The sequence below is a fragment of the Amaranthus tricolor genome, chromosome 1 (genome assembly GCF_026212465.1).
Source record: "Amaranthus tricolor cultivar Red isolate AtriRed21 chromosome 1, ASM2621246v1, whole genome shotgun sequence".
NCBI lineage: Eukaryota > Viridiplantae > Streptophyta > Magnoliopsida > Caryophyllales > Amaranthaceae > Amaranthus > Amaranthus tricolor.
This window is the reverse complement of record NC_080047.1, coordinates 34,561,052-34,579,109: the sequence shown is the minus strand read 5'-3', so window position 1 is coordinate 34,579,109 and position 18,058 is coordinate 34,561,052. Positions and strand designations below refer to the sequence as shown.

Sequence of the window (18,058 nt, the reverse complement as noted above, 5' to 3'; positions counted from 1 at the left end):
TAGTATGCCAGTTAAATCACAAATTTTAACTTTTGGTTAATTTGGGTTTTTAATATGTATCAGAGCTAACAAGATGAAAACTCACTAGCTAATTTGAGTCACATTCACTTCTTATTTTAAAAGTGGAATATTTAATGTTATATGTAAGAAAATTATATAACTGGGGCTGAAGCTATCACTCGATGTATCTGGCTGAGTAGGGTTTTTCATATGTTATTTTCGTGGTATTTGAATTCCATTTGCATATATGTTTTTTTTTCCGCAGAAGTGCTATTAGATGGTATGCATTTTGTGAATAATGTTGGAAGTACTTCATATGTGAGATAAGATCCCACATCAATAAAATAATGGGCAGTGGACTTGCACATATACGTGGTGAGGTTCGTTGATTCCCAAAATCATATGGTAGTTTGAGGATTAGCTCACTTAATATATATACAAGTCCATTACCCAGTATTTTATCGATGTGGGGTGCCGTCTCATATGTGAAGTATTTCCAAAATTCCCTTTCACATGTAAGCCAATTCATACCATGAACCACCTTCGGTGCTGATACCATGTTAAATTGAGCTAGACTTATTGTGAATGTCAACATATTAACGGGAAAATACGAGGTATACAAATTTCATAAGTCATGATATATATCCCGAAACCATATGGCAATTTATCGATGTGGAATAACCCATCCCAACAAATAAAAATTAAATCTGTAAAATTGACTACAAATATGTATAAAATTTCAGATGAATATTTCCGTTTATAATTGCAGTAATATTTCATTGGGAAATTATCAATGGTGCCCTTGTACTATTGAAAAATTACAATGGTACCGAACTGCATTTCAGTGGTACCCCCCAATTATATGGTAATTACAACCGTGACCTTAATGATGAATTTTCCGTTAAATGTCCGTTAAATTTGGAATTTAACCTAACCATGGTTAGTTTCTTCATCTTCTTCCCTTTTCTCTTTCATGGCTGCTCTTCTTCCATGGCAGCTCTTCTTCCATGGTTACTATGGAATTACAAATTGCAGGAGCCACATTCTTTGATTTTTCAGCAACCATGACCGAATTTCTTGAAATCCATGAGAGAGAATCTACATTTAAATCAAAGAGCGAATTGTTGAAATATACTAAATTCAAAACAGTAAATTCTTGAAATAAACTTTTTGCAATATCATTCAGAAAAACAATTAGATTCATCAAAACTGAAAACATTTTACGCACAATCACTTCAATAGCAATAATCAGAATGAAAATTGAACAAACCACTCTAAAATTAGAAAACTAATATCCATTGCAAAACAGCTCAATTAAGTCGAGTTTTTTTACAAAAGTTTAAACTAAAATCGAACCATAGAAAAATTCCTGCCACTACAAGTTATGACCATTCATAACTTGTACTCTAATCAAACCTTAAGTACTTTATCGACAAATTTACACAACACAAATCCTAATTTCAATTAATGAGAACCCTAATTTCCAACATTTCACTTCTTAGTTTTCTTCGTCAGTGTAGTTTTTTTCACAGCAGTTGCCTTCTTCGCCGGAGATTTAAGATTCTTAGGCTTCTTCGCTTTCACCGCGGCAACCTTCTTTGCTGGCGACTTAGTAACTTTAACTGCAACTTTCACGGCTATGGGCAGAACTTTGCAATGCCCTTCCATTCTCCCAACTTTGCTTTAATAACTCCGCCTACTTCAATGTATGGTGGTGGTGGTGGTGGTGGTGGTGGTGGTAACAATGCTGCTGGTGTTTGTAATGGTAACCTTGGTGATAAGCAACAACAACAAGCTCAACAGACTCATACTTTTCCAATGTCCTTTGCTGCTCCCAATGGTGCTACAGCTCCTGGTTTTGATATTTGTTCTATGGCGTACAATCCTGCTATATTACAGAGCATTCCGGAGGCTGCGTCATGGCTCATCTGCTTTGTGTTATTTGATCTGGGTTTTTGGGATTTTAGGTTTTTAATGATATACCAATAACACAAACAAGAATTGGGTTTTTAATGGATGCTGGGTATTTAAACAATTACAAACTAACCATGGTTAAGTTAATTTCAAAAGTTAACGGACATTTAACGGAAATAACATCATTAATGTCACGGTTGTAATTACCATACAATTGGGGGGTACCACTGAAATGCAGTTGGGTACCATTGTAATTTTTCAATAGTACAAGGGCACCATTGATAATTTCCCTATTTCATTTCTATTATTATTGTAATACCATAGTTCGCATTTGCTGTTAGGATTATAATTTAAAAAAAAAAATTGGCTAACAATATTTATCCGCATATATTAAACATATTAATTAAAGGTAAATTTGTTATGTTATGAAAGGTATAAATTTTTAATTTGTTTGAAATGCCATATTATCAATAACAATTCTTGGGCTGATACTTTTCTTTTTACGGAACATAAATTAGACCAGGAGATCAAAGTTCAAAGATGACAATTCAAGCAACGGAGAATCGAAAGGAAAACAAATTTTAAAGGCAAAGCAAATTAGTGATACACAATATAACAATGTATGTCAACATAGTTCATCAAAGGTGAGCAATTCTACATCCTTCTTCTCATTAAATTTAAATATCTTGTATTGATATAATTAAATCTATACATAAATGAACTTAAATAAGTTTGTAAACAAGATTAGAAGAATGAGATAAATCACAAGGGACCTTTAAATAGCCTTCCTAACGGTAATCATCATGGAGGAAGGAATTATTTATGTCTAATTTATACAGGGGTCATTGCTTGCTATATTGAAATAATAATGAGATAAAGAAGAGAGATATTTAAGATAAAATTAAATCACTGCAGAGAGTTTTACAGAGACGGAGTAGTGAGCACAAACGAAGGGTACGCATAAATGCAAAAATGAGAACTCTACCATCCTTAATTCCGAATTGTGACAAGGTAAGGTATTGGATTCCTTAGTAACAATATAAATTTGCTTTTGTGTATATAGTTAGTTTATTGAACTATTTTATTATCAGTCAATGATTCAATTGTATAAAATTTACGTCCCGTTTGGTTAGTGGTATTAAATGGTGGTAATGTGAATGATTTATAGTGTAAATTTTCATCAAAAGTTTCATTTCTGTTAGAGTTGTAGCGGAATTTGACCTTCTAATAGTTATAAAATAATATTAATATAACACCTATTACAAAATGCAAATTATAGGAATGAGACGTAGTAACCAATATGAAGTAACAAAATATAACTTAAGAAATAAATTTCTCTTAATTTATATTGACTTTCAAATAATGTAAATTACAAATTGATTGATTTAATTAAAATTACAAAACTTAAGAAGTATAAATATTACATACTCCAAGAAAAAATGAATGTTGAAGAGAAAAACTAATCCTACATTTTCTCTTCTCCTACGCATTTCTAAAGTTAAATAAAGCATCTTCTTAATTAACTTATTTTCCTCTCTTTTCCTTTATTATCCTTAAGATTTTTCTTACCATTATTTCATATAATGTCATTCCCATGTTAATGAAACTTTAATCATAAATAAGTTTTTGTTTCTAAATTTCCATTGCTACCTAATACCACCTCTTCCAATGTTAATGCATTAGGATAAAATTTACGAAGAAAATGAAATGATTAAAGTTCGACAAATATGACCATCAAGATAGCAAGATTTTCATTTCCATTACCAACGTTTGATACTATCTACCAAACTGACCGTTAGAGTATGTATTACATTTCAGCTTTGGTTATAAGAGTAATCATTGTGCTTAGTGAAATAAATGTTGCAGGGAGATTATGTGTCCATTTTAGAGCAGGCTATAAAGTACATCAAATCCTTAACGCTACAAATTAATGTAATGACAAACACCTTTTGTGTTACTCAATACTTTTTCATTCTTAATTTTTACATTGCAAATTTATTTCAAATCTTAAGGTTTGACCATATGTTTTTTTGCTTTGTGTTTTAACAAGCAGATGATGTCAAAGTCAATTGAACAAAACCAGCAGATAAACCCATACACACATCAAATGGTCACACAACCCATGATGCTCCAGCAGAATTATGGTAGTTTTTCTATCCAACAAAGACCTAACCCCATGCCTACCGCCGTCTCAAATTTGACTCCGACTCCTACTATGCTTACACAAATTTGCTGCCCCTTACAAGTACTCCCTACTTGTATTACAACGCCATCTATGCCTTTTATATTATCTTATGTACCTCCTATGCCACATTTTAGGCCTCCTAATACTTTTGATGAATCACATCCTTTCAACCACAAACTTCATTCTTAAAATCTAGTAATGTAAGTATCATTTTATGTATTCACGACTAGATATTCACATCCTTTCAATCACTATACAATAGAAGATATTTAAATACATGCACTACTATTAAATATAAGGATTATATATTTCTTAAAAAAAACTATAGATTTATTATATTTCATCTATTACTTAAAATTGTTCACATTTGATGTTTGGGATCATTTTATTTGTTGTTCCACTAAAAGCACTCTCAATGGTGAGTAAAAAAAATATCCCCACCAATCTCTCTCTACTCTTTTTCTGTCTACCACATCAAATTTTGTGTGGAAATATATAGTAATATAATTTATCCCATCAATGAAAAAACAAAAATAGTTCCTCAGTACTTTCTCCCTCCTAATTTTTTTACTCTATCCCTTATTTTTACTCTCTTAATTTTTATTTTAAAATTTATTTTGGATGGTGGGTCCCTAGTGATGAAATCTTAAAATTTTCCACTCACTTAGAGGTTTTTTGTAAGCATTTGCAATTTTTGGTGAGCTTTTACTAATGGGAGTAAAAACCTCACAAAAAACTTTCCACTCAAACAAAATTTCTACACCAATGGAAGTGGTCTAATGAATTTTTTATTTATATCAAAAACTTTGGACATATTAGCCTTATTCATTCTCATTTTAATATTTTATCAATGTTTATGGTCTCCTCATATTTTCCACCAACTTTATTTTCGCATTTTAATATTGCTTATGGTCCCCAAATGTTTCTCATTATTAACTTCCTTTGAATATTTTTTAATAGTTGTGGTCCCCATAGTTTTCAACTAACATTATTTTTAACATTTTTATGGCCTGTTTGGAATCCAATACTGAATGATGGGAATGGTAATAGAGAGTTAGTGTAATTTTGGTAGAAATATCTCTCGACAAGTTTAGTGGTCAAGGCTTATTATCCTTCAGCAATCTCGTTTTCTTCACAAAATTCATTCCGATGCAATATCATTTGAAAATGTGGTATTAGGTGGTAACGGAAAACAGTGGCAAGCTTATTTATGTTTGTAATAGTCAGTACTTCATCATGGAACCTCTTGATATAATTGGAGACTAACTCTCATTCTCGTTGGATGAATCACATGAGGTGAATATATTGCCTTCTCTTACATCTTAGAGATTACAAAATAATCAAAGAATATCCTCTCAAGTGTGAGAAGCTTTCAATACTCCTGCAAGATAGTGAATTTTTCCAACATAGGGCCAACTTGATTAAGGTGTTTGGAAAGAATTAATAAAGAAGAACCTCAAATGTAGTGACCAGCGAGTCCGTTGTAATTCTATATGTTCTTGAGGATCTTGGATTCCATCAAAGGAAAACATGTTAGAAACTTTAACCTTATTTCGGTTAGACATAACTTAAATACAAGCAAATATAGGGATCTTAAAAATAAAATGGTTCATGTGCTGATTCACTTTCTTCAAACTTGTCTTGATCTTGTTTTAGTGGGATTTCATGGAATACCTCCTCATGTCGAAGTCGGGCTATATTGATAAGTATGTTCTCTTTTGTTTCTCTTAGAATCAATGAGGGCACGAACATTTGTTTTGCAGTGCAAAGCTTTCAGCTAGTAATTATCTCTCTAACATGCATGGTAGAGTGTGTCTTTCTTCGGTTAGAACATTGGAGACATTATTCCTTCCCTAATTAGGCTCTCCCTTTCTCAATTAAGCTTGGGATGATATATTGATTGTGATAAATGTTATGATGATGACTGCCCTAGGTGGGTTGATGAGGATGTTCGTTTATGATGAGGCACATGATTAGCATATGGTTTTGAGTGGACGGTGTTACTTGACTTTTAATCATATCCACCACATAGTGGTTGAGTGGGGTAGGCGGTGTAGGTTCTCTCCTGGAGAAAGGTTCAACTTGTTCATTTCCAGTATTAGGGAAAAATCTAGTTAGAAATTCCCTTAAGGCTTATGTGATGCGTTCTTGAACCTAATTAGTGAGAAAATTTTCAAACTCTTAAAGGTCACGATGGGTGCCAGCCGCCAGGATTTGGATTAGAATTTGAGCATCCTTACTCATGATCCAAAAAAAGGTCATTTTACTATTCACAACTTTTCTCTCTCCTAAAAGTTCATCTATCAACCTAATTTTATTAATAATGACCTCTTTTAAAAGGTCATTATCCTCTCTTTCTTACTTTTTTCTACCCCACCATAATTTCTCTCCTTTAATTTATTTAACATTTATCTTTATTTTTTTATAATAATATTTTCATGTAAAAATTTAATATAATTTTTTATTTGATTAAAATAGATCTACTTTTTTATTAATTAAACAAAAATATTCTTTTAATAAAACTAATATTTTTTAATAAATATAAATGCAGATATTAATGATAATTAAGAAAAATTCGTTAAATTCAAATAAAGATTATTTTTTAATTAATATAAATGTAGACATTAATAATATTTTTTGGGATTTTTGAAATGATTATTTTGGAATTTTTTAACAAAAAAAGTAGGAAAATAAGAAGAAAATATGTAAATATAAAATTATGTCAAAAAATATTAATATGGGTCTCATTGTATAGATTTCGAAAAAAATATGACCGTTGGTATAATTTTTTTTAATAAAAAAATTAATTAAATACGAAAATAGCCGTTAATTACAAAAAACGGGGTTTTTTTCCAGCCAATCACAACGCGACAAGTGGCAGCAGGCTGCCAGTTTTCTTCGCCCAATCAACAAGTGACCCGTGGAGAATTTTTTTTTTAAAAAGAAATGACCGTTCACATGAACCGGTCACTTGATGACCCATTTGGCCAACCTTTTTCCTAACCCATCCAATATTAGGTCACCATTAATATGAATTTTTTCCTCTAATTGGTTCATATGACCTCCAATTGGATCATCATTATTGATGCTAGCTCTTAGTATAAGGATTTAGGTGTTTGAGATTTGGGGCATGATTCCGAGTTGTTTGCTTTAGACGAGCGAGGTCCTAACTGATGAACATACACGAGCTTGAGTGTGGAGGCACCGCTTTCAGTTTGAGTCCAAAGTGAGGTGTTACTCTTCCCAACAGACAACATCAAACTATTTCATGTGAAACTTAGTTACAATTTGTATGAGGTGAGAGAAGAGTAAGTCTATTATATGTCAAAGTAGAAGTGTCCAGTGTCCAAGTATAAGATTGTCCAATTCGAGTCTTGTTGTCCAAACATTTGGGGTTGAAGGTGCTTGAAGGTGATCGAAAGGGATTGAAGATCTTCGATTAAAACTATAGAACAAATAACAATTACTAATCTTGGAGCGACAATCGGAAATGCCCCTTTGAATTTAAGTCAGATAGAGGTAAAATGTGAATATGACAGTATAATTATTTAGAGAAAATTTGGGAAAAACTTACTTCATTTAACATGTTTGTGAGTATTTATATTGTTGGCTCTGTACTGATATCAAAACTGACCGAATCTACTTTACGAACTAATAATTGATAAAACAAACTGATACGTAAATCGAAATCGAGCAGGCTCAACCATATTATTTACTATCTTTGACTTTGGCTTGACCAAGCCATGGTTTGTTTAACTAATTTATGAGCCCCAATTATATTTGGGATCGTGGACCCAAAACATAGATAATTATGACTTTTATCATTTTGTAGATGTGTTCATCATCCTATATGACAATGAAGCCTTTGCAAATAACCCAAGATGTCAAAAGTTAGCTAAAGACATGCGTATGTTACATTAATAATTAACCTAAAATTTATTCCTGGAAAAACACACAATTCAACACAAAAACATGCGTTCATAGGCCTCTTGGTACGTAAGAAGTAATTAATCAAGAAAACACATTTTAACTTTCATCATTTTAACAATTAAGGTGTAGATCGTAGTGGCTAGATTAAAGATTCACCCCACAATTCGTACATTAAAAAACAAAAAAATAATAATAGTTTTACAAGCAAGTAGCATCCTAATCACCATTGATACAAGTTTGGGAGCAGCATTGACCTGGTGCCGTAATCTCACAATGTTTACCACTTTCCACGCAGTCAGGCTCGCTTGGTTGGGGAACCACCTTTTCTTGGATAGGCTGAGGCACACTATTTCCTTTCTGAGAAATAATTGGTTCTTTCAGAATAGGCACATTGTTTCCATGTGAAGTAGTACCGCAGGGCTTTTCATTTTCCTTTCTTTCAGTAGGCATCTTTGTCATGGTGTAATCTAACATATAATAACATCATTTAATATAACATGAATAATTTAATTGTTAAATTGCCCATTTATTAGCCACATCAGAAAAATAGATAAATGTTTATCGTTTTATAAACTTGATGAGTAATCACTACGACTACCATTTGACATTAATTCTAAGGACACTATATATCTTCATTTCTAATAGGTTTCTAATTCCGTTATGCTGAAATTCTAAGGACAATCACAAAGTATTTATTTGTTACCCACATCAGAGATCGAAAAGTTTTTATACCACTTCATAGACTTAAGGAGTAACCAATTGATTTTAATAGTGATCCTCCTTTAAATTTTTATATGAGTTACCTCTACTCCCCTTGAATAAGTTACACAAACCCATTTTTTAAATTCTAACAAGAATAAAATAATAAAAATTTAGTTTAGTTTAGAACAATGTACACTTCTGACTAACCTACATTAATTCCAGACCAAAAAATGAAAATTTAAGAGGAAGAGGACATACCCGCACTAACAAGCGCTACAAGCACAAAAACCGTGATGATGATGGAATTCAATTTGAAGTAATTGAAAGAAAGCTTAGCCATTATTCTAACAAATTAACAACAAAGAGATAGGCTGTCAAATGAAAATAATAGTGATATTTATTCTAACTGACACAAAATATAATTTTTATTTATATATGTATTATTAAACTCAAGTAAACTTTGCCTATGAAAGAATGTCATGGTTCACCATAACTATATATATAATTGTTATATGTTGTACTTTACAGTTGTACATAATAATGATTTAGACGTGGTGGTCACTAATTATTATGGTCATAAAATTGATTTAAGTCTTAAAAAGATGAGTTTGATGCCATATTTAAGGATACCACTTATCATTTAAGTTCAACATATGTGCAAGTCCTTACAACCTGCATAATGACCACTAAAAGCCATGTTAATATATTGTAGCATTTAAGGAACAAATTGTGCTGTATTTGGTATGTTATTGTTGTTATTTTGTGTATTTGTTGGAGTTTTAACTTGCGACATATCTTTCGTTTTTAACAAGTAAAACTTTTTACAAGAGATATAACTCATCAACAAGAGAGGGAAATAATTCTAATAAACATAAATAATATATATAAGAAACGTTATCCAGAATAATTCAAGTTTTTCATGATTTTTCTACAATAATTTTATATAATGATTAACCGAGCTTTAGGAGGTATCTGCTTAAAAAATACCCAGTAACCAGATAACTTGCTGTAATAAGTTTTATTTAAAAAAAGATAAATTAAAATAAAATGTCAAAAAAATATTAAATAAAATGTTAAATTTTTTTTTATTATTATTTAGAATTTTTATGTAAATTTTCAAAGTTTTTCTCTATTTTTACCTTAATTTAAAGTTTAAATTATTGGTAAATAACCTACTATGACAGATTATTCAGTTACCCAAGTTTACTCTAGAAAAATAGCTTCTCGAATTGGAAGTATCTATGATTATTCAATATGTGGGATTATTGTTGGAAAATTATAAAAATGTCAGATTGATTTAGATAATTTTTCCAATGTTATATTTGTTTAATTCATTAGATGAGAGTACTCATGTGTTAACAAAGGCTTGATGGTGTGTTATATAAACTTTGTATGAGGATATGGTCGAGCGAGCATGACGTGCAATAATCAAACGAGCCAAAGAAGACAAGGAGGGCTTAATAGTAGCTTGTCTTCTGTGCATACGAGTAAAGCGAAACTCACGATGGATCGAATATCATAGCTTTTCACTACAAGAAAAATCCTGTTTAGCAACTATACAAGTCGTTGCAAAATATATTTTTTCGTTGCTAAACGTGTTTTTTTACAACGACTTTAGTTGTTCTGGGTACGGCCGTAGCTAAAGGTTTTGGCAACGCCTTTAGTAGTTGCAAAAGTCTGATGTTTTTTACAACGACTTTTATTGTTGCGAAAGATTAGTCGTTACAATTCCTAATCCCTTTATTACAACGTGAAAAGTCATGGCCAAAGCTTTTATGTTTTTGGCAACAAGAATTATTGTTGTTAAAAATTCATTTTTCGCAACAACTTTTCTTGTTGCATTACATGATAATATATTTTTTACAACGATTCTAAAGTTGGGAAAAAATATAGGTAATAATTTATATTGCTATATTCTGCAACGACTATATAGTTGCAAACTACTTGCACCATTTTTTTTTTTTGCAAAATCTTCAAATTCCTTTGGCAACAAACTAAAAGCATTATATTATTGTAAAATATTATCATTATATTTTTTATAAATATACAACATAACTTAATAAAAATTATATAGAACCAACAGTATAAAAAATTTTACAAACTAATATATATCTAATATTATTATTATATTTATATCTTAAATTTTTAACTACAAGAGAAATACATACATACATACATACATACATACATACATACATACATACATACATATATATATATATATATATATATATATATATATATATATATATATATATATATATATATATATATATTATAAAGGAAACATCTTCTATGATTGAAATTCATGCAAGTCAAAACTTTCGCATCTCAAAATAGCAAAACTACTTTGGATATTAATGACACCAGATATGATCAATCTTTTGGACTAATATAAAATAAAGAAAGTCACATCAAAACAAATATATTGTTAATATAAAAAATTGAAAAATACGTTAAAGGCGCACATAAAAGACAATAACAACATCAACCTAAAATATCTCCTTAGAGCATCCTTACTCATGACAAAAAAAAAGATCATTTTACTATTTCACAACTTTTCTCTCTCCTAAAAGTTCATCTTTCAACCTAATTTGATTAACAATGACCTCTTTTAAAAGGTCATCATCCTCTCTTTCTTTTTTTTTTTTCTACCCCACCATAATTTCTCTCCCTTAATTTATCTAACATTTATCTTTATTTTTTTATAATAATATTTTCATGTACAAAGTTAATATAATTTTTTGCTTGATTAAAATAGATCTACTTTTTTATTAATTAAAAAATATTATTCTTTTAATAAAACTAATATTTTTTAATAAATATAAATGTAGACATTAATAATAATTAAGGAAAATTCGTTAACTTCAAATAAAGATTACAATGCGCATACATAAAATAAATACACAGATTAAAAAACTAAAATTTTAAATGATACATTAATTGCGGTTCCTTCCAAAGTTTTGCCAGATATTTTCAACCAAGTCATCTTTTAAGGATAAATGCGTTTGTCGATCTTCAATATCATCTTTATTTGCCAAGTATCGGTTGATATCAACAATTATATCTGTGTAATACTCAAACTCATCATTTAATCCACTTGTACCTTCCGATTGACCTTGTGGGCAATCTCCCATGAACTCTCTACCATTAGCATAGTGTGTGTATGTATCTCTTTCATCTTTCACTATCATATTATGTATAATTATACAAGAAGTAATTATATCCGAGAGTCGTTCTTCATCCCAAGCAAGTGAGGGCTTTCTAATTATTGCAAATCGAGCTTGCAACATCCCAAATGCTCGCTCCACATCCTTTCTTTATGCTTCTTAATGTTGGGCAAATAACCTTGCTTTTGGTGTTTGTGTTTCAGTAATAGAAAGAATAAAAGTAGCCTATTTAGGATAAATGCCATCAGTGAGATAGTAAGCCATGCCGTATTGATTTCCATTCATCGTGAAATTGACAGGTGGTGCTCTTCCTTCAAACAAATCAACTAAAAGAGGTGATCGATATACCACATTGAGATCATTATATGAACCTGGCATCCCTAAAAAGGCATGCCATATCCATAAGTCATGATCAACGACTGCTTCAAGAATTAATGTTGCAACACCAGCTCGACGTTGATATTGCCCTTTCCATGTTGCTGGGCAATTCTTCCACTTCCAATGCATGCAATCAACACTACCGATCATGCCAGGGAATCCTCGTTCTTCACTAAAGGCCAATAATCTCGTCAAATCCTGTGGTGTTGGTTTTCTCACATAATGTCGCCCAAATTGGTTGATTATTCCCTTTGTGAAATGAGTGAGTGCTTTTTGTGCTGTGCTTTCGCTAATTCGGAGGTACTCATCAACTTGATCAGCAGCCACCCTATATGTTAGCATACGAAGAGCTGCAGTACACTTTTGTAAAGCGCTTGGACCTTTTTTACCAGTTGCATCAATGTTGGTAGTGAACCATGGATCTTTATTGGAGACAACTTCCATTATCCGTAAAAATACATGTTTCTTCATCTTAAACCTACGTCGAAACAATCGAGAAGAATATGTAGGATTTTCAGCAAAATAGTCATTAAATAGTTGGGAATGACCTTTTGAATGGTCTCTTTGAATTTGACATTTTTTTCGGTTCTCACCCTCGGTTGTAGTGTTGAAACAATAGGAGGAATAGCATATTGAAAGGCATAATCAACCATATTATCTATCAGTTCATTCTGTTCATCAGAAGATGAAGAACTTGAAGTGGATGAGGAAAAATTGAACTTATAAAATCTCATTTTAAAGTTATACATCCAATCGAATGTGGATGTGCATATATATAATATTATGCATGCCAAAAGGTGATGGAAATGAGAAGACTAATGCATGCCAAAAGGTAATGGAAAGGAAAAAACTAATGCATGACAAAAGGTGATAGAAATGAGAAGACTAATGCATGCCAAAAGGTGATGGAAAGGAAAAAACTATTACATGCCAAAAGGTGATGGAAATGAGAAGACTAATTCATTCCAAACGGTGATGGAAAGGAAATAACTAATGCATGCCAAAAGGTCATGGAAAGAAAAGAATTAATGCATGCCAAAAGGTGATGGAAAGAAAAGAACTAATGCATGAAAACCTTACATAATTAAAACATCCTTTTAAAACATTATATAATTAAAACATCATTTTAAAAAATTACATAATTAAACCATCATTAAAAATAATACATAATTAAAACATAATTAAGACATTACATAATTAAACCATCTACTGACGATTGTAATTTTGAAAGTATTGTCCTAGTTGAACCATCATATCAGCTTCCCATGGCTGAAGAGTTTCCTTTTTGCTTAATGTTTGATAGATATCCCAATTCATTCGATATTCTTCCATTTGAAGTTTTTTTTGTTTTCGGCGCTTCTTTTTGTTTTTGAAGTTTTGTCTTCTCCTTCATTATTTCTGAATTAAGTCGAAGACTCTCTCCAAATGCACTCAAAGCTTGAATTGATTGATCTGCAACCATTTTCCTAGTCATGCGAGCCTTAGCCTTCTTCACACCCTCGGGGCGAGTAGATGATCCTCCTTGAGGTTCACTTGTTGGTGTTTTAGAATCTTCTTCCGTCCTTGATCTTTTCCCACTACTTTCACAACTAACACCACCAGTTGGTTGTTGATCCAATCGTTTTTTTTATTACTTTTTACCACTTGCTTCCACTTGTTATACTTTCCTAAAATTTTCCATTGCTCAATCAAGTTAAAGTTACCGTGTTTTCCTTGATGGATTAAATGCACTTCTTTAAGCATATCTTCGTCTCTCGTGCCACTCTTCTTCCTCCTAAGAGCCTCGTCATAACTTCCAGACCACTTCAAACATGCTACAACTCTACCCTAACGACATTTAAGCATGTCGGCGGTTCTTCGTGGGATCAGATGGGGACGTTCCATCCTCGCTGCTTCATAAGCATCCTTAAATTTTTGCCACCTCACTCTTATCTTTTAGTTGGTGCTCACAATTGGATCTGTACTTGTGTTCATGACTGAACATATAAGAGCAATATCTTCAATCAAATCCCAACCTTTCTTTGAAGGTATAGGGGCTTCATTATTAGGATGCTATTGAGATGGTTGAACAAATTGAGTGAAGCTCGGTGGTGAACCAAATTGTGAAAGTAGATCTTGAAATGATAGTTAGGTGTAGAGTAAAGCATCAACATGATGAACATAATTTACTCCATCTTCACCATATTGATCATCTTGATCATTTCCTTCATTTTCATCATCATGATCATCATCATCATCATCATACTCCATCTCATTTTCGTCTAAACTTTCACCCCTTATTGGAGTTGAATAGTTATCAATATTAGAGTTGACATTGTGAGATTGATGATGGTGGTGAAACATAGTTTGAGAATTTTGGGTGTTTTGAGGAACATAATAAGATGAATTTGGGATATTTTGAGGAATATAGTAAGAAGAATTTGGAGTGTTTTGAGAAAATGGAGGATTTTGACACTAAATTTGAGCACTTTGATTGTTAGAGGAATTTTTTCTTGGTTTTTTTACTTTGATTTCTTCCATAATTTGGGTTATTTGAATTCATTTTATGTAACATTTGAGAAATTAATATTGGAAATTTAAAATAAGTATTAGAATGAAAATTATTTTGGGTTGAGTAGAATAAAAAATCGTGAGTTAAGATAACAAAATAAATAATTAATCAAATAAAAATACCAAAATCAGTTTGCCCTAACAATACTAATGTTCACTTTTCCCTCTTGCCTTGCCTAACCCAGATTCAATAAACAAACTTTTCTCTGAATTCTTCCTCCAAAGAACCAGCAATGGCGGCTACTACATAGTACATATCTTTTTCCCTTCTGATTTTCGAACAAATAGATTTCAGCACACATTCCTTTGAGTTTTCGCAACATCCTTCTTATTTATTCTTTGAATTTGCGAAAGATAGACTAATCACCATTGTTACTTGAAGTTCTAAAATTAAGCAACAATGGCGGCCATCATCTTCCTACGCTCGATGCAACAATCGAGTACAACAATGGCTTGTACTCCTTGTCTCTGATTTTCGAAGTAACAAGATTCTTCTTTCTCTTCCTCTGATTTCGAGAGAATGAAACAATTATAGTCCTTTTTGAGTTCCTTTCCTCTTTGCGTTTCTGTGTAGCATTAGTTATATTAATTCTTTAAATTCATTTTCGTTTTCTTCTTTTGAAATTTTCGAAATTTCGAGCCCTTGGTCTTCAAATTCTGCCGAAAATAAGGGAAAGCCAAAATCAACTTATGTTAACTCTGAATTCTGCCAAAAATGATGAAACCGAATTCTATTTTGCTTCTGTTTTAATTGTGCACCAAATCTTTATTTTGCTTCTGATTCTTGCCGTAAACAAGGTCCCGTTCTTTCCTCCTTTTCTTTTTTATATTATTTGGTTTTATTGTTATTTTGTTTTTCTTCTTTGATTGGATGACACTATGAAATTAATAACTGATTATTGTGAATTTTATTTCAGTAAATACCTAATATTAGTGCTCATCAAGATCTTGTAGTCTCATGGAAGGATGTGATCTCAAGAATTAGTGTGGGTATGCTTATTCATATTAGAGTAGATGGAAATTTTGATGTTTAATATTGAATTGGTGGACTTGTAGTTTGTAGAGTAGAATACTTATCTCTGTGGTTAATTAGTTGAGAAATGATTGTAGATAAATAACATTAGATAACTTAGTTGAGAAATAATCAAAAGTGATTAAAGAAGGGATAATTGGTATTCTTGATTGAATTATGCGATTCTTGGAAGTATTGTTAATGGTGAGTTAAATGTTTGTTTTACTTGTGATTGGAAATACAAAGGAAAATCATGGAGGTTGTTAATCTTGAAGAGAAATTGACAATTATAGGTCATGGTTATAAAATCTTGATGGAAAATGGGGAGATTAGAATAAAACATGTGAGATTTAAATGATTCGAAATGTTAGAATAAAGTCTTGGTTACGCTACAGTCTTATGAGGAGATGTAATAAAGTTATATGTTAGTATTAAGTATCGAACACCCTTTTGTGATTATGTGTATTGTTATGCTTTAGGAGACGATTTCTCGGCGGAACCATTCTAGCTGATATCTGCGAATCGAACCCAACTCTTTGAAGCGTCGTCTTTGGTGAGTAGTAGCAGTCCCTTAAAGGGTCTAGCCAGACTACTTTTCGTGTCAAATAGTTTTATCAAAGTTCTTTTGAAATTGAAAATTGATTGAGACAAATGTTGTCGTGACTGCTTATGTTGATATTATGATATGGTCAATGGATCGGGCTTGCGAGCTGGTCATTGACGGAGTTGAGGAACATTGTTCCTGCTCCCTGTTTTTGAAACGAATTGTCATTCAGATATTGACTAGCTTCACCCGAGAGCGACATAGCCTTAGAGCTATGGGGCACCTCTCAAACTAGACTCTCTGTACGCACATAGATCTAGGAAAATGATGTTGCTTTTAAATCTTTGTTTGGAATAACTGTGTTTTGTTGTTTTAGATTATTACTTCTCATTCAGTAAACCTGACCCCCTGTTGTTTCCATCTTTTAGTGGTTTGCAGATCGAAACCGGTCGGGAACGATGGTTTAGCAGTGATGATTAGAGTTATAGAGATGTTATATTGAGCTGAGTACGTGAGAAGTGTAGTATTATATATATTTTTTTTTGATAGATGTATATTAGACTTGTTTGTGATGGTTACATTGGACTTATAGAGTGACTTTTATGATTACTTTGTGTTTTAATTAGATGTTTGGATTTAGAATTAGCTGATATAGCTATGTCATAGAACTGGTGACTCCTTTGCTCAAATTTTGAAATGGTGATTTAAGTTTCTTGGGAAACAAACCCGTGATGACCCTGTTTACCTAGTCAACGGTAAGTCGGGTTGTTACATTTTAAGTTTTTTGGGATTTTTAAAATGATTATTTTGGTTTTTTTTTTTAACAAAAAAAAGTAGGAAAATAAGAAGAAAATATGTAAATATAAAATTATGTCAAAAAAAAAATCAATATGGGTCTCATTTTATAGATCTTAAAAAAATATGACCGTTGGTATAATTTTTTTAAGAAAAAAATTAATTAAATATGAAAATAGCCGTTAATTACAATAAACGACTATTTTTTGGCAGCCAATCAAAACGGGACAGCTGGAAAGAGGACAAACCACGTGTCAAGAAGCCAACAAACATCTTTTCAGCGCCCAATCAGATCGCGACACATGACGAAATTTTTTTTTAAAAAAATGGGTGACTGTTTAGCTGAACGGGTCACATGTTGACCACTTTGGCCAACCTTTTCCCCGACCCACCCAATATTAGATCACCATTAATATTATTTTTCCTCTAGTTTGGTCATATGAATTACAATTAGATCATCATTATTGATGCTCTCACTAGGTTAAGATTATAGTTGTTGTTTTAGTTTTACTTGATTCCCACACAATTGACTAAAACAACCCAATAATTGCCTAATGACAACAGCTGAAGACAACAACAACATTAGCCCAAAGCATAAAGTACCCAACCCTGCTAAATTTCAATCCACTGAATGCCAAAAAGCACCCCAACTGCATCAGGAGGTAGCATCAGCTAGCTAGGGACAAAACATTGCTAGCAGCAACACAAAGCTAGACTACCCAATACACACAAAACTACATAAACAAGAGTAAATCTCAATTGCAGCAACTAATGTATCTAGTGATGGCCACGGGGCGGGTTACCCGGAACCGAACCGGTCCCGAACCGCTTGGAATTGGATCCGGAACCGGTACCGTTTGCGACAGGTTCCGAACCGC

The 18,058-nt window shown here is 32.0% G+C and overlaps 2 protein-coding genes and 1 pseudogene across 2 annotated transcripts; 1 reads left to right on the top strand and 2 right to left on the bottom strand.

The window, feature by feature from the left end:
- Nucleotides 1-1,704: 1,704 nt before the first annotated feature.
- Nucleotides 1,705-4,288, top strand: LOC130809202 (transcription factor APG-like). Its single transcript, XM_057674870.1, has 5 exons — nt 1,705-1,967; nt 2,438-2,558; nt 2,830-2,925; nt 3,781-3,846; nt 3,968-4,288. The coding sequence occupies exons 1-5, from the start codon at nt 1,705-1,707 to the stop codon at nt 4,286-4,288; spliced, it is 867 nt and encodes a 288-aa protein (XP_057530853.1).
- A 3,884-nt stretch (nt 4,289-8,172) lies between these two features.
- On the bottom strand, nt 8,173-9,071 carry LOC130809645 (uncharacterized). Its single transcript, XM_057675394.1, has 2 exons — nt 8,990-9,071; nt 8,173-8,496 (listed from the first exon to the last, which is right to left on the bottom strand). Exons 1-2 carry the CDS (start codon nt 9,069-9,071, stop codon nt 8,246-8,248), a joined length of 333 nt encoding a protein of 110 aa, XP_057531377.1. The 3' UTR covers nt 8,173-8,245.
- Nucleotides 9,072-11,670: 2,599 nt separating this feature from the next.
- On the bottom strand, nt 11,671-12,723 carry LOC130809193 (uncharacterized; annotated as a pseudogene).
- Nucleotides 12,724-18,058: the final 5,335 nt, after the last annotated feature.

What these genes read in the sequence shown, in the direction of transcription:
- LOC130809645 (XM_057675394.1), bottom strand. Translation starts at nt 9,071, where the DNA reads ATGGCTAAGCTTTCTTTCAATTACTTCAAATTGAATTCCATCATCATC. An exon ending in TGTAGCGCTTGTTAGTGCGG is followed by an intron (nt 8,497 to 8,989) that starts GTATGTCCTCTT and finishes ATTATATGTTAG; the next exon opens with ATTACACCATGACAAAGATG.
- LOC130809202 (XM_057674870.1), top strand. Translation starts at nt 1,705, where the DNA reads ATGTATGGTGGTGGTGGTGGTGGTGGTGGTGGTGGTAACAATGCTGCT. An exon ending in CTGGGTTTTTGGGATTTTAG is followed by an intron (nt 1,968 to 2,437) that starts GTTTTTAATGAT and finishes AAATTAGACCAG; the next exon opens with GAGATCAAAGTTCAAAGATG. An exon ending in GTCAACATAGTTCATCAAAG is followed by an intron (nt 2,559 to 2,829) that starts GTGAGCAATTCT and finishes AAATCACTGCAG; the next exon opens with AGAGTTTTACAGAGACGGAG.